This window comes from Archocentrus centrarchus, chromosome 5 (assembly GCF_007364275.1).
Source record: "Archocentrus centrarchus isolate MPI-CPG fArcCen1 chromosome 5, fArcCen1, whole genome shotgun sequence".
Classification (NCBI taxonomy): Eukaryota; Metazoa; Chordata; class Actinopteri; order Cichliformes; family Cichlidae; genus Archocentrus; species Archocentrus centrarchus.
Genome location: NC_044350.1, coordinates 7,677,027 through 7,691,093, shown reverse-complemented (window position 1 = coordinate 7,691,093; position 14,067 = coordinate 7,677,027). Strand labels below are relative to the sequence as shown.

Here is a 14,067-nt window from a genome sequence, read left to right as displayed (position 1 = left end):
AGCACATCCCAGATATAAGACAGAAGAAAACACTAAATCTCTCAGTGCTATTTAGATGCAGTTTATTTGCAATCTTTTAAAGTAGTTGTATTTAATATCTTTATTAACGGCGCTTTAGATTTTTATTTAACACAAAATCTGAGAAAATGAGAGGAAATCGTCCTGAAGAGTTCCCAGAAGACTTCTGGATCCCCATCCCCCTGGACACTAACAATATCACAGCCTTTAGTCCATACCTGGTCCCTCAGGACCATTTAGGAAGTCCACTGATCTTTTATTCGATGTCGGCATTTATGTTTGTTTTGTGGGTGGCTGGTACAGCGATCAATGTCCTCACTATTGGATGTACTGTTAAATACAAGAAGCTCCGCTCTCATCTGAACTACATCCTGGTGAACTTGGCTGTGGCAAACCTGCTTGTCTCCACTGTGGGCTCCTTCACCTGCTTCGTCTGTTTTGCCTTTAGATACATGTACCTTGGTCCAGTTGGATGCAAGATCGAAGGATTTACAGCGACTGTTGGTGGTAGGGAGCATAATTATAAATTCTGCTAAGTAAAAGAAAATTGGTTACATGTTACATTGTTGCCCTAGAATTTAAATTATTTAGCTGTTGGAGATTTTGCTTATGTCAGTTTTTGTCATGCAAACACTTATTGTGCCTTTATTTGTAAGAAAAATAGAGAAATCGACCTGTGATAAGAAAGACTACAGATTATATATTATTTTAATTGGTCCTGATTGCCTCATCTTACACAAAGATTTGCATGCCTTATAGTATTCTTCATATTCTTTTACCATTATTATCATTATTTTTGTCTCGTTGCAGGCATGGTTAGCCTGTGGTCTCTTGCTGTGATAGCATTTGAGAGATGGCTGGTTGTGTGCAAACCACTTGGGAACTTTGCCTTCAGATCAAGCCATGCTGTAGCATGCTGTGGACTGACTTGGGTCTGCGCTATGAGCGCTGCAGTTCCTCCTCTGGTTGGATGGAGCAGGTGAGTGAGTCTTGATTAGAGCATATGACCTTATCTTTCCTGTAAATTATCTCTTATTTCTAAGGTTAATGATCAACATAATAGACACCTCCATACATATACTATATTAACGATTCATTGTTTCTCTCTTTAGGTATATCCCAGAAGGCATGCAATGTTCCTGTGGCCCAGATTGGTACACAGCAGGCAACAAGTTTAACAATGAAACCTATGTGATATACCTCTTCTGCTTCTGCTTTGCTGTCCCTTTCTGTACCATCATCTTCTGCTACTCACAGCTTCTGCTCATGCTGAAATCGGTAAGCTATATGACATGGGTTACCTACTGTCATATACTTGGTTTAGGCCGATTACGTGTGACTTGTTTTGTGTGGTGTTTTTTACCTCTGCCAAGGAGGTTATGTTTTCGGTCGCGCTGGTTTGTTTGTCTGTCTGTCTGTTTGTTTGTCAGCAGGATTGCTCCAAAAGTTATGAACGGATTTCGCTGAAATTTTGTGGAGTGGTTGGAAATGACAAGAGGAAGAAGTGATTAAATTTTGGCGGTGATCCGGATCACGATCTGGATCCAGGAATTTTTTTAAGGATTCTTCCCTATTGCGGAATAGGGGGTTATTGTTGTCTGGGAAAGATGAAAGATTATTTCACAGTATTTAAATACACGTATTACAGCGTCAGTGACCCTATGGCCTTGGCGGAGGTTTGCGCTCTCTGAGTACTTCTAGTTATTAGTTGCTTATTACAGAGAAATACCATAAAGCAAAATAAATCATGAAGAGGTGGGAATGAAGGAAAAAATATTTTTAGACCTACAATTTTCCGTGCTAATGCCGATTCTCACAACTTTTCTGTCTCAAAAGGCAGTGAAGGCCCAAGCTGAGTCTGCCTCCACCCAGAAGGCGGAAAAGGAAGTGACCAAGATGGTGGTCATCATGGTGTTCGGGTTTCTGGTGTGCTGGATGCCATATGCCTCCTTTGCTCTTTGGATAGTCAATAACCGTGGGCAGCCATTTGACCTGAGACTGGCCACTATACCCTCCTGTTTCTCAAAGGCCTCCACGGTCTACAACCCTGTCATTTACATCCTCCTCAATAAGCAGGTAAATTCACTGGCAACTCAGTTTGAAATAGAAGCTTTGTGTAAGCAGGAGATTAACTTTGCATCCATTTGACTGAACTGAAGCCATACTTAGTTTAAACAGAGGAACAAGCATGAACCCCTGCCACTGACGCCCTCTAATGGTGGCTGCTGGAAAATGCAAAAGGCTTGGCCCATCCTCAGAGAGAGAATCTGATAGCCTAAATAGAGAAGCCTAAATACATATAGAACAAAAAGAATACACTCATGTATTGCAAAATGAATCCCCTGCAAAATAATAATTATTAAAGAGGGAGTAAATAATAATTTTCTGACTTTTGCTTGTTGTGCCAGCTCTTGTCTCTCATCCATCACTATTGGTAACGTGCTAATGCTGCACTCAGTGGTGGCCTGTCATTGTCATTCATGTCCCCTGAGACATTTCAATGTGATGGCAAAGATACTTTTTTACAAGGAGTTTTACACAGAATAATAGGAAGTAACCAGAGTGCTCATCTTTGTTCTCTTTCAGTTCCGTTCGTGTTTAAGGAAGATGCTCGGGATGAGTGGAGGTGATGAGGACGAGTCAACAACAAGTCAGTCAGCCACTGAAGTCTCTAAAGTCGGACCTGCGTAGGTTGTTCATGCCTAATTTGCATGGATCACATACTGGACCAAGCACCGTATTGACACAAATATGACAAATTTATTTTTGCTATTCTTACAGATAGTTTTATGCAGAAAAATGTAAAAAATAAAATGCAATAAATAAATAATTTCATTGATTAAGCAACTATTTGTGTCTTTAAAAAGGCTATTCACTGCACATAACCATGGCTATGAGACAAAAGAATAACTTTTTTTGGTGTTATTATTTTGTATTTAAATATCTTTTTCTTTTCACAAAAAGATTCAGGTCATCAAAACCCATATCAGGCTTCAAAAATGCTCGGAGAATGATCGAAATTTCTGTAACTATGTTTGATAAGTTGTACCACAGTTATTATAGCAAGACTCAAATATATCCTTGTTTATATTTTTAATGTATATAGCCCATGTTGTAGTGTAAGAAAGAGTCAATAAACAGTTGTTGCTGCTTATATTCACTTTAGAAACTGTTACTGCTCCTGGATCAGCTCATCAGAGAGCTGGGCTCATGAAATCAGTGGGAAAATCCACAAATGCGCATCAGTGTTATTGAAGTCAATGAAATGTTTCTAGTCTCACTAGTTTTTCTCTCTCTCTCTCTCTCTCTCTCTCTCACACACACACACACACACACACGCCTATACATAGTAAGCCAGCAAATGCAGCAAAAACACACTCCTGTAGACGTTTACTTTGAAACAGACTTGAGAAAAGAAAATTAAGACACAAACAAACAAACCAAACCCACTTTCCTGGTTTATTCACAGCTGACGGATTTGTTGTTTTGCTTATCAGATGCTCAGAATGTAACTCTTACTTCCAAGTCTCTTTTAATATTTTTGAAACCCTGCATTAATCACAGATAAACGGGATAAAACTAATTAATTAATAAATGAGATTTACACGCAGGACACTTACTGCAGTGCAAAAATGTAGATCTTTAGCATTTGGCCTTTGACAGCGTCATAACTAATGATGCCTCACAGCAGTTCCAATAGAGCTTAACAGAGAGCCTGTTAATCTCATTGCACCAAAATTGGTTTACAATTTACCTGGAGTGTACTTGCAAGATAGTCCTTAATGAGTATGAATGAATGGGGCTTGACAGCTAAAATACACACACACACACACACACACACACACACACACACACACACACACACACACACACACACACACACACACACACACACACACACTCACACACACACACACACACACACACACACACACACACACACACACACTCACACACACACACACACACACACACACACAGCTTCTAAGGCATTCACTTCCAGAAGATAATAATTACAGCAAATGTTTGATTAAATCTAAACAAAAGCCCACATGTGCGTATCAGAAACTGTATATTCAGGGTGGCTGTGATGGTCAAAAGTCACTTTTTTCAGGCAGCTGCAGCCAAATATTCTCTGTTTTTTGTTTACATAGATTAGTGTTTTTCTACAGCTGTATACTATGTACACTCTCTCTCTGCCCTTTCTATCAAAAACCTAAATGAAAATTCCTTAAGTTTTTTTTAAGTTACACTTTGGGTCTACGACTCCACAGGGATCCATTCATTCTAGACTATCCCACACGTGCTCCCTGTGAAATGGGACTAATTCTCTGGCAGATGTGTACTGTAACTGTACAACTGTGAATGATCTCTTGGAAATCAGTGGAACTTTTCAGTTTAATTTTGTTTTTGTCTTAAAAGTTTTAGTGTCTCATTCTTACCTGCAAGCCTGCAGTTTACTAGATGACTTTACAGTTTTTCCTCTCAGAGTTTTGCATAGTTTTAGTCAGAAATGGAGTGTAGACACAAAAACAGCTCTTACAATAATACTGAAAACTCAAACATGAGGTTACATGCTGTCATACTGTTGCAAAGAAGTGAATGTCAGCCTGATCAAACATGGAAATCTGTGCAGGAGGAGAAAAGGAATGAAAGCAAGAGGAATTTGGTCATCAAATCCTCACTCAAAGACAGATTACAAATACATGAGGATTATCTGGTGTGAATTGAACACTAGAGAATGAAAAGTGGCAAAGGTGGAGCTGGTTCATGTCATTCCGGTGCAGTAATTTGCAGTCATTACCTGTCACTGCAAGTTAATGACTGCAAATTATTTAGGACAGCGAATGAATAAACCAGACCTTCACCCCTAGTGACGATGGTCATGGAGATACCCGTCGATAGTCGGGAGCAGATCCGAGTTCTGCTAGTAGTGAACTTTTGACAAACATGAATAGTTCAGAACTAGCGGAATTCCAGACCTACCCTCGAAACATCACATCGTCACATGAAAATAGCAGTCAAAATTTAAAAAACAAAACAAACACCTTCCTAGTTAACTTCGCATATCAAAAATGGCTTTGTTTAACCCCCTGCTGCTTCATAGACTAAAGTGAAAAATTTGGCAGGCATTAGCAGGAAAAGAGACATAGTTGGAAATACAAAAGTGGAAAATAAAAGAAAATTTACAACTTCCTCCAGCTTTCGGGTCCATCCTTTTCCTGGTGTAAAGTCCTTGTCCAAGGAAGAGTTCTTATCAAATCTGCGAGTCAGCAACCCGTGCAAGAAGTGGGCTCAACAAAAGTGCAGAGTTAAGGATTAACATAAACCACTATAGCAGCTTTGATTACCCTTAGCTTTCTCCTGAAGTGAACCGTTGTTCCGGAGAGATTAAAGTGTTATGGAGAGAACATGCCAAAAGTAATTACTCTGTTAATCTGTTTTGTGGAAGAACCTGAGTTGTCCGTATAATCTGCTTTGGTCTGCTCAGAGATGAAAACTCTTTGCTCACATTTCACTGCGTCAAATAGGTCAGAGGTTTACAGCTAAGACAAGAGAAAGCGCAGCGACAGAGCTGCTGCCCTCCAAGATCTTCAGCGAGGAACACTGATGCAGTGCTACTATTGTAGCCAATAGAAGATCCACAGTGAATCCTCAGCTGATTGTCACCACAGGGCTTTGAAGATGAGGAATTTCTTTCAAAATAAGAAAATTGAAAACCTGACAGCTACTTTACAGTGTATCACAAAAGTGAGTACACCCCTCACATTTCTGCTTATATTTAAGTAGATCTTTTCATGGGACAACACTGACAAAATGACACTTTGACACAATGAAAAGTCGTCTGTGTGCAGCTTATATAACAGTCTTCATGTAGCGCAACAATTCGTCTCTTAAGATCCTCAGAGAGTTCTTTGCCATGAGGTGCCATGTTGGAACTTTCAGTGACCAGTATGAGAGAGTGTGAGAGCTGTACTACAAAACTGAACACACCTGCACCCCTGAGACCTAGTAACACTAACGAGTCACATGACATTTTAGAGGGGAAATGACAAGCAGTGCTCAATTTGGACATTTACGGGTGTAGTCTCTTAGGGGTGTACTCACTTTTGTTGCCGCTGGTTTAGACATTAATGGCTGTATACTGAGTTATTTTGAGGGAAGATAAATTTACACTGTTATATAAGCTGCACACAGACTACTTTTCATTGTGTCAAAGTGTCATTTTGTCAGTGTTGTCCCATGAAAAAATATACTTAAATATCTGCAGAAATGTGAGTTGTGTACTCAATATGATTTACAGCCAAAGAGCTGATTTACCCTACTATAGTGCAGTACAATGAGCTCCATTCAGCACACAACAGGCTCTGGAATAAAGGTAAACCGCTAAACAGTCGATAAAGACAAACATGGTAATAAACATGGAGATTGAATCATCAGAAATGAACTAGTAACCTACTATGCACAGGCACAGGTTGCCTAAACTGAAACCGTTAATGCTGAAATATCGTCCTCAGTCAATGAGGCAAATCCGGACTTTCAGGAGTATGCCCAGTGGGCTGCTTAAGCATTGGGCTGCTTTTCCTGTCATAAACAAAACATCCTAATCAAGTTTAACAATGATTACATTAGTTAATCTGCTCTAAACTTAGGCTACATGTTCCACTTTCTGTGGTACTGACCACTGTGGCCTCTAGATGGCACTAGATCAGACAGCGAATTCCCTCCACCCGAATTATTAAACATAATTTAGTGAAAACAACTCAGCTTTAGTCATTTTAGATCATAGACTATTAAAAAAAAAGATTAAAGTGGCTTGTGGCTCTGAAAAGTGCGAGCAAGCAAACGAACAAACAAAAAAACAGTCTGTGGACACAGAGGACAAAGAACTGTTAACCTAAATGACAGTGACACACCAACTTTTCACATCCCACTCCTGGTATTCCACATGATTTTACTGAAGACTTCTCACAGATCATGATGTGCAAGAAAGCAGTCATACCCATCATGATCCCATATAAAGAAGCAGTTTTGTGGATGGAGGCACTGGAGCTGTGTAAGCCTTTGGAGAACCTAATGCTTCTGTAGCCATTCATTCAATATTCAAACTGTTCCCACCACCACAACCATGACTTATTATCATTATTATCATCATTATTTTATTTTTTATGAAAAATTAATGACCTAAAAGTTCGAACATTAATAACTGTACAATCAAGAGATAGCTAAATAAAAACAGGGGTTTTCCTCAAGATGAAAATTTCAAGTTAACAGCAGAAACATCAGGAAAAAAATGACTGGTTAAACCAAGCTGAACTAGGAGCAGAATTATGGCAAGTGGCAAGCTTTTATTAAGTATTGCACATCATTTGTCAAACATTTTGAAGGCAGCGTAGCGGTATTAGCATGCATCGCTGCTAGTGGAACTGGGACGCTGTTGTTTTATTGATGATTTGACTGCTGAGTCAAATGCTGATCTGGTGGCGCCAAGGTGTACACGGATATTGATGAAACATACAGCAAAAACAAACACGGGCTTCTTCAGGTAGACGCTCTGAAATGGCTGAGTCAGTCCTCTCACCTCAACCCAACTGAGCTTATTTACTTACTGAAAACTGAGGGTCCAAAGACCCCAACAAACCAGCAACACAAGACAGCTGCAGCTGAGGTCTAGCAAAGCATGTCTAAGGAGGAAACACTTCAGAGATGTTCCTGGGTTAGGCACTCAATAACTGCAACAATTAACTATATATAGTACAGTACCAGTCAAAAGTTAGGGCACATGGGTGACGCCTACACTTAAATATTAAGATCTTAGCTAATGTTAGCTAAAACAACCATAAGATAAAGGTTCCAGATAATAGGCCTATAAAAACACTGTGTGATGCTAACAAAGTGGTAAATGACTCATTAGCATTATAGATGAGAACTCAGTCCTGGATTTGGTCTCTGGAGCTTGAAAAAGGCGACTGGACTTCTTTTTGTTTCTTGAAACAAAAAGAAACAAAAAGAAGTCCAGTCGCCTTTTTCAAGCTCCAGAGACTACTATGACCTGGATAACTGAGAATCTACACAGACAGTCCTGGATTTGGTTTATCAAATTCAAAGTTGCTATTGGCTATGAATTAATAATCAAGCTGAATGTCACACATAGTGCATTTAAAGCTGAATGAAGTTTTATTTCCCTGCGCCAGCAAAACTGTTACAAACCTGAAACAATGATTCTTTGTGCTGCTCTGTTAACTCTTGACTCTGTCAGGGAGTGTAATTTACTAAATTCAACATCATGTTTTACTCAGTAAGACCCGAAACTCACAACTGAGATCATAAACTCATAAAACACTAAGTGTTTAGAGAGGTCCTAGTAGAAGAGAGTAGTCAAAGAGCTGGTTTCTCAAAGACTTCAATACAAACGTTTTACTTTTGGCCATTGGAGCAGGTTTAAGGCACTTAATGAACAGCCGTGTTCACTGTGAGTGCCCTGCTATCACATCAACACACAATTCCTGCACTGCCTTTGAAACTTGAAAGGGTCTGTAGAAAAGCAGAATGCAAATAATAACGCTGTATGACTGTTATTTATTTGCCATGGCTGCATCGTACATATTCCAACAAAAGCTGTCAACTATGACTCTGAGCAGATCTCATAAACACACACTATCCTGCTCCGATGCCAGACACATAGCTGTCATTCAGTGCTGTTTGCCAAGAATATGTAAGCAGGATGGAATTTGCGACTCATGAAAGAATATGAAAAACATTTTCACGAAATTGCTAACAACTTTATATTAATAACTTTTGACTGACAAGCCTTTCCCATAACCAAATGAAGTCTTCTACACAGAGCCACGCTGTCCTGGCTTATCTTGAATTCTCTTCTCTTTTATTTTTTTTTTTACATTTTATTATTTCAATCATTTATACATGGTTATAAATCTGAAAGTGTTCCTCCCTTTGCTTCCCTCTTGCCATAAGGGCTATGACGTGTGTTGCAGGCTCAAAGGACTGTCAAAGAATCCGATGAACCCACTTTCCGGAGGGATTAAAAGTGTCTTACTTCCCTCACAGGTCAACAACTGAAACCTGCACTATTATAGGACTGTGGATCTCCGCTTCTCCACTAAAGCTGCTTTGAGAGTGCCAAGTAAATTAGGGTTGACATGTATACCTATGAAATTCACAGTAGTGTAAATCTTAATTATCATCATGTAATAGATGCAAAGTATCTGGAGTTTATTCCTGTCTGTATTCAAAAGTACAAGAAAGTAAACATTTGCATTTAAGCATAAATGGTGATTAAATAGATACATGCAGTATTGTTTTGTTTTTGTTTTGTTTTGTTTTGTTTTGTTTTGTTTTGTTTTGTTTTGTTTTGTTTTGTTTTGTTTTGTTTTTGGGTGGGGGGGTGGGAGTGGGGGGTAATTTCTTGTTTCTATATAGTTATAAATGATTTGAGTGACCAGAGAACTCAGTGAGTACAAATTAGGACACAAAACTGACATTTATTTGTTGGTCAAAGATCTCAAAACTAATCCTCATCTGAAGTCAGTAGACGGAAATCCACTTTCAAACAAGATTATTTGAGCATTTTGTCTTAACCTCATTAGTTGATAGTTTTAATTACAGTTCAGGGTTACTGATTTGCTACTGTGTGGCACTGCCAAGAGGCGCGACACAGCTATAATTTGATTGTGACCTAATCCAATCAGAGGTTTGTGAAGCATAGGTATAAAAGCAAAAGTCAGATGTGCAGCACCAGCCATCTGAGGAGGTAGCAAGTGACAAGACAGGCTAACAGCTAAGGACCTCCTTCTAAGATCAGAATGGCAGAAGAGTGGGGAAAACAGTCTTTTGCTGCCAGGCGGTACCATGAAGATACAACAAGGGGATCAGCCTTTGCATATACCAACAGCAATAACACCAGAGGTACAGTATTATAGCATTATTTTTTTGTGTTTTGATTGACATGGGAGATTGTAACAAAAGAACAAGCTGAGAAAAATAGCTCAACTTGTTCAGCTGAGAGCTTATTCAAAATCAGTGTGGCTGAGATGCATAGGCTTCAAATAATTATGGTAGTAATTATATTACAGACAGAATACACATTCTTAAGAACTTTGAGTTTTCTAAATTTGGTGTTTCCATTTTCAACCAATGTATGCTGGCATTTTTTTTATAGCATCTTATTTAAAAAAAACATGCTCTATATAGTTAGCTCTGCCATGCAAGGCAATAGTTTGCCAGGAGCAACAGCTTAGGGTTCAGTCTGTTGCTAAAGGACAATATGGCACACACACAAGGGCTGAGGATAGAACCACAAACTCACAAAAATGTACTGCCTGAGCCATTTAAAAAGATATGCAAACTTTTAGAACCACATTAAGTGCAATGCAGAGAGATTATGGAACCACACAAGATTCTAAACTGTAAGAATTTACAAATGATTGTTTTGTTTTCCTTTTTTACATTTTATTCCTAGATCCCTTTGAGGGTCCCAATTACCACATTGCACCTAGATGGGTTTACAATCTTTCAACACTCTGGATGCTTTTCGTGGTGGTTGCATCAACTTTTACCAATGGTCTTGTCTTGGTGGCCACGGCGAAGTTCAAGAAACTGCGTCACCCCCTAAACTGGATCCTGGTGAATCTAGCTGTTGCTGATCTGGGAGAGACACTTTTGGCCAGCACCATTAGCGTATGCAACCAGTTTTTTGGCTACTTCATTCTAGGACACCCAATGTGTGTCTTTGAGGGCTTTACTGTAGCAACTTGTGGTAAGTTATCAGTTTTTTTTTTGTTGTTTTTTTTTTTAAGATGCAAAAGTGTTTTACAACTGTTTCCAAAGACAGGATTCCTGGTCATATATGAGCCTAAACAAACTTAACTGAGTGCCCTGCTTCTTTACATAGGTATTACTGGTCTTTGGTCCCTGACAGTCATCTCCTGGGAAAGATGGATAGTTGTGTGCAAACCTTTTGGAAATGTCAAATTTGATGCCAAATGGGCTACATCTGGAATTGTCTTCTCCTGGGTCTGGTCAGCATTCTGGTGTGCTCCTCCCATCTTTGGATGGAGCAGGTAGGTACTAGCCTGCTGCTTCTTTTCAATGACGCTGATACATACGAAGACAATGAGTGCTGAAACATAAACTAGAGACTAATCATTGTCTCTAGTTTATGTTTCAGCACTCATTGTCTTCGTATGTATCAGCACTCATTGTCTTCAATGACGCTGATACATACGAAGACAATGAGTGCTGAAACATAAACTAGAGACAATGAGTGCTGAAACATAAACTAGAGACTAATCATTTTCCTGTATTAGGTACTGGCCTCATGGACTGAAAACCTCCTGTGGACCTGATGTATTCAGTGGAAGTGAGGACCCTGGAGTCCAGTCCTACATGATTGTTCTCATGATTACTTGCTGTATCATCCCCCTGGGTGTCATCATCTTATGCTACCTTGCTGTGTGGATGGCCATCCGTAGTGTATGTAACCTTGAGTTTTACAATTTAGTGGTAATTCAAAGTTGTGAGATTAGGATATTAAATCTCACACTCTTGATTTGTCGACCACAGGTTGCCATGCAGCAGAAGGAGTCAGAGTCAACTCAGAAGGCTGAGAAAGAAGTCTCCAGGATGATCGTTGTCATGATCCTGGCTTACTGTTTCTGCTGGGGACCTTACACTTTCTTTGCCTGCTTTGCTGCGGCCAACCCTGGATATGCCTTCCACCCTCTGGCTGCTGCCATGCCTGCATACTTTGCCAAGAGCGCTACTATCTACAACCCAATCATCTATGTCTTCATGAACCGACAGGTGGGCACAAAATTACCACATGTGGCAAAATTTCCACCTCAATTGTGTTTCAGTTTTTAACATGCTTTTTTGTTTCTCTTCATTCCCAAACAGTTCCGCTCATGCATCATGCAGCTCTTTGGCAAACAAGTGGATGATGGTTCTGAAGTATCCACATCAAAGACAGAGGTCTCCTCTGTGGCTCCTGCATAAATGCCCATTTTCTCCATTTTGGGGAAAAAATGAGAAATATTTTGATTTGTACAGTAAATATTTGTTTCTTTTTTTTTTAGTAAATATAGCTTTCTCTGGCAAATGAAAAAGGAAAAAAAAATACATAAAGCAAATGAATCATTATATTGTCCTTTTTTTCAAATGTATATAAAATTATCAAGCATATTTCAAGTTTTTGTGTCAGTGTGTTCTGTAACTATTGGTGTGGCGATTGTTTGATAACTATGATAATTTTCAGTGGTGTTATTTTCTATTAAGCACAAGACCGTACAAACATTTGTATGTCTTGAAATGCTGTAACACAAACATTCACATTAATCATATACACGGGCAAAAGTACTTGATTGAATTAGGGATGAAATCTGTAAGCCAGGAGTCAAAGTTTGCTTCATTTTTATTTTCCACCTCAGTAACAACAGTTTTAAAGCTCAAGATAGCTTACCTATGAGCATGTGGAGAGCATGCTGCTTATTCAAAAGTATGAACTTTTTTTTTTCAAAAAAAAGTATGAACAAATTTTAAACCTCAAGAGAAAGAAGTGTACATTTGAGTGTACTGAAAGTTTTACAAAACAGCAGTGCAGAAATTAAATGACAACTGAAATGGGTCAAAATTTAAAGAACTCGCAATACACAGCACACAATCTGAACACTCATGGGGGGTGGGGTGGGGGTGGAATCGGTGTCCCTTGAATATGATAGCAAATCTTTACAAAGTTTTGGCAAATGTCAAACTGATGAGAACAAAAACAACAAAAAAAAATGCAACATCTATTTAAAACCCATACATCTGAGTGGTAAATCACTTCTTGGTTCTTTATTGTACATCAGTCCCCAACATTCAAGATTCCTCAACACCGTTCAGATGAGCCCTGGGTATCACTCCTCTGATCCTTGGCAGGACGGCGCACTTTTTGAGGGCTTGTTGTCCATTTTCTTCCACAGTTGCTGGTAACAGTGAAGGGCCAAACAAAAAAAAACACCTGACATTCATATGTGTTACAACTCCAGATTAATGGTTCTAAAACTAAACCAACAAACAAAAAAAAAGAGAGAAAGAATTGCCCACAGTCTCTTAGTGCATGAACAGCAAGGCTAATTCTTAAATTTGTACAATGCCTATTGGTATCAAAGGTTACTCACCCTCAATTTAGAACTGAGGGAATGAAGCCAAATTAATAACTGAGCTTCAAATCAGTCATAATTTATGGCAGTGAACTAGTGTCTGATTTCTTTCTTCAGCTGTTTTACTGACAATGCCAAGAAAAAAACATGCACACAAATCTGCTGTGACATGAACATGAGACACTATGAAGACTGACTTAGTCCTTTTCACACTAGTGTATTATTTGGTACACAGATGTAAAAAACAAAAAAAGAAAAATTTTCCTCATCCGGTCAAGGGGGTTCACATTCGCAGCTTGGGGAGATCCCAACTTCTTCAAATGGAAAGACAGTCAAAGTGGCACCTTTGACTTGATCTGTAAGTTTGCATAATGAAAGTAAGAATTTGCTTCAGGCCGCATTTGATAAGCTTCAGAAAGTGTGTACAACACTATAATATTAATATATATACGTGCACATTTAAGGAAAAAAAGAGGAAAAGTTAACATCTTCAGATGCAGCTCCTCACGTGAAGTCCTTGACCCACATGGAGTTCTTAACTAATGTTGGCCTGTGAGGAAAATGGACTAAACCATTACACCAGCTTTGGTAAATCTCAGCCTTTCCTCAAGCGAACCGTCAATCCGGAGAGATTAAAAGATTCCAGAGCAAACTTACCAGACACGAAGGGTTACGGAGTGAACAGGTCAGACACAAACAACGCGATCCCTTCCACTAATCTCATTTGTGAGGATGTGAGAAATCTTCACCCGCATCATCACGGGCATCACAGCGTACAGAGCAAAAGTATCCTGTGATACCTTTGGTAAAATATGAACACGCTAAGTTAAACAAAAATAACCACACTTTACAGCATTCAGTATGTTTTACTGTTACTGTTTTAAGCACC

General features: G+C 39.1%; 2 protein-coding genes across 2 annotated transcripts; both read left to right on the top strand.

The window, feature by feature from the left end:
• LOC115780106 (blue-sensitive opsin-like) lies at window positions 1-3,242 on the top strand. Its single transcript, XM_030729096.1, has 5 exons — window positions 1-525; window positions 829-997; window positions 1,131-1,296; window positions 1,855-2,094; window positions 2,605-3,242. The coding sequence occupies exons 1-5, from the start codon at window positions 147-149 to the stop codon at window positions 2,707-2,709; spliced, it is 1,059 nt and encodes a 352-aa protein (XP_030584956.1). The 5' UTR covers window positions 1-146; the 3' UTR covers window positions 2,710-3,242.
• A 6,519-nt stretch (window positions 3,243-9,761) lies between these two features.
• On the top strand, window positions 9,762-12,217 carry LOC115780105 (red-sensitive opsin). The gene is made up of 6 exons (XM_030729095.1): window positions 9,762-9,945; window positions 10,499-10,795; window positions 10,931-11,099; window positions 11,346-11,511; window positions 11,602-11,841; window positions 11,935-12,217. The coding sequence occupies exons 1-6, from the start codon at window positions 9,843-9,845 to the stop codon at window positions 12,031-12,033; spliced, it is 1,074 nt and encodes a 357-aa protein (XP_030584955.1). The 5' UTR covers window positions 9,762-9,842; the 3' UTR covers window positions 12,034-12,217.
• Window positions 12,218-14,067: the final 1,850 nt, after the last annotated feature.

Bases quoted from the DNA above. Each gene is read 5' to 3' on its own strand.
- LOC115780106 (XM_030729096.1), top strand. From the start codon at position 147: ATGAGAGGAAATCGTCCTGAAGAGTTCCCAGAAGACTTCTGGATCCCC. The intron at 526-828 runs GTAGGGAGCATA...GTCTCGTTGCAG, and splicing joins ATTTACAGCGACTGTTGGTG to GCATGGTTAGCCTGTGGTCT. The intron at 1,297-1,854 runs GTAAGCTATATG...CTGTCTCAAAAG, and splicing joins TTCTGCTCATGCTGAAATCG to GCAGTGAAGGCCCAAGCTGA.
- LOC115780105 (XM_030729095.1), top strand. From the start codon at position 9,843: ATGGCAGAAGAGTGGGGAAAACAGTCTTTTGCTGCCAGGCGGTACCAT. The intron at 9,946-10,498 runs GTACAGTATTAT...TTTTATTCCTAG, and splicing joins CAACAGCAATAACACCAGAG to ATCCCTTTGAGGGTCCCAAT. The intron at 11,100-11,345 runs GTAGGTACTAGC...TTCCTGTATTAG, and splicing joins CCCATCTTTGGATGGAGCAG to GTACTGGCCTCATGGACTGA.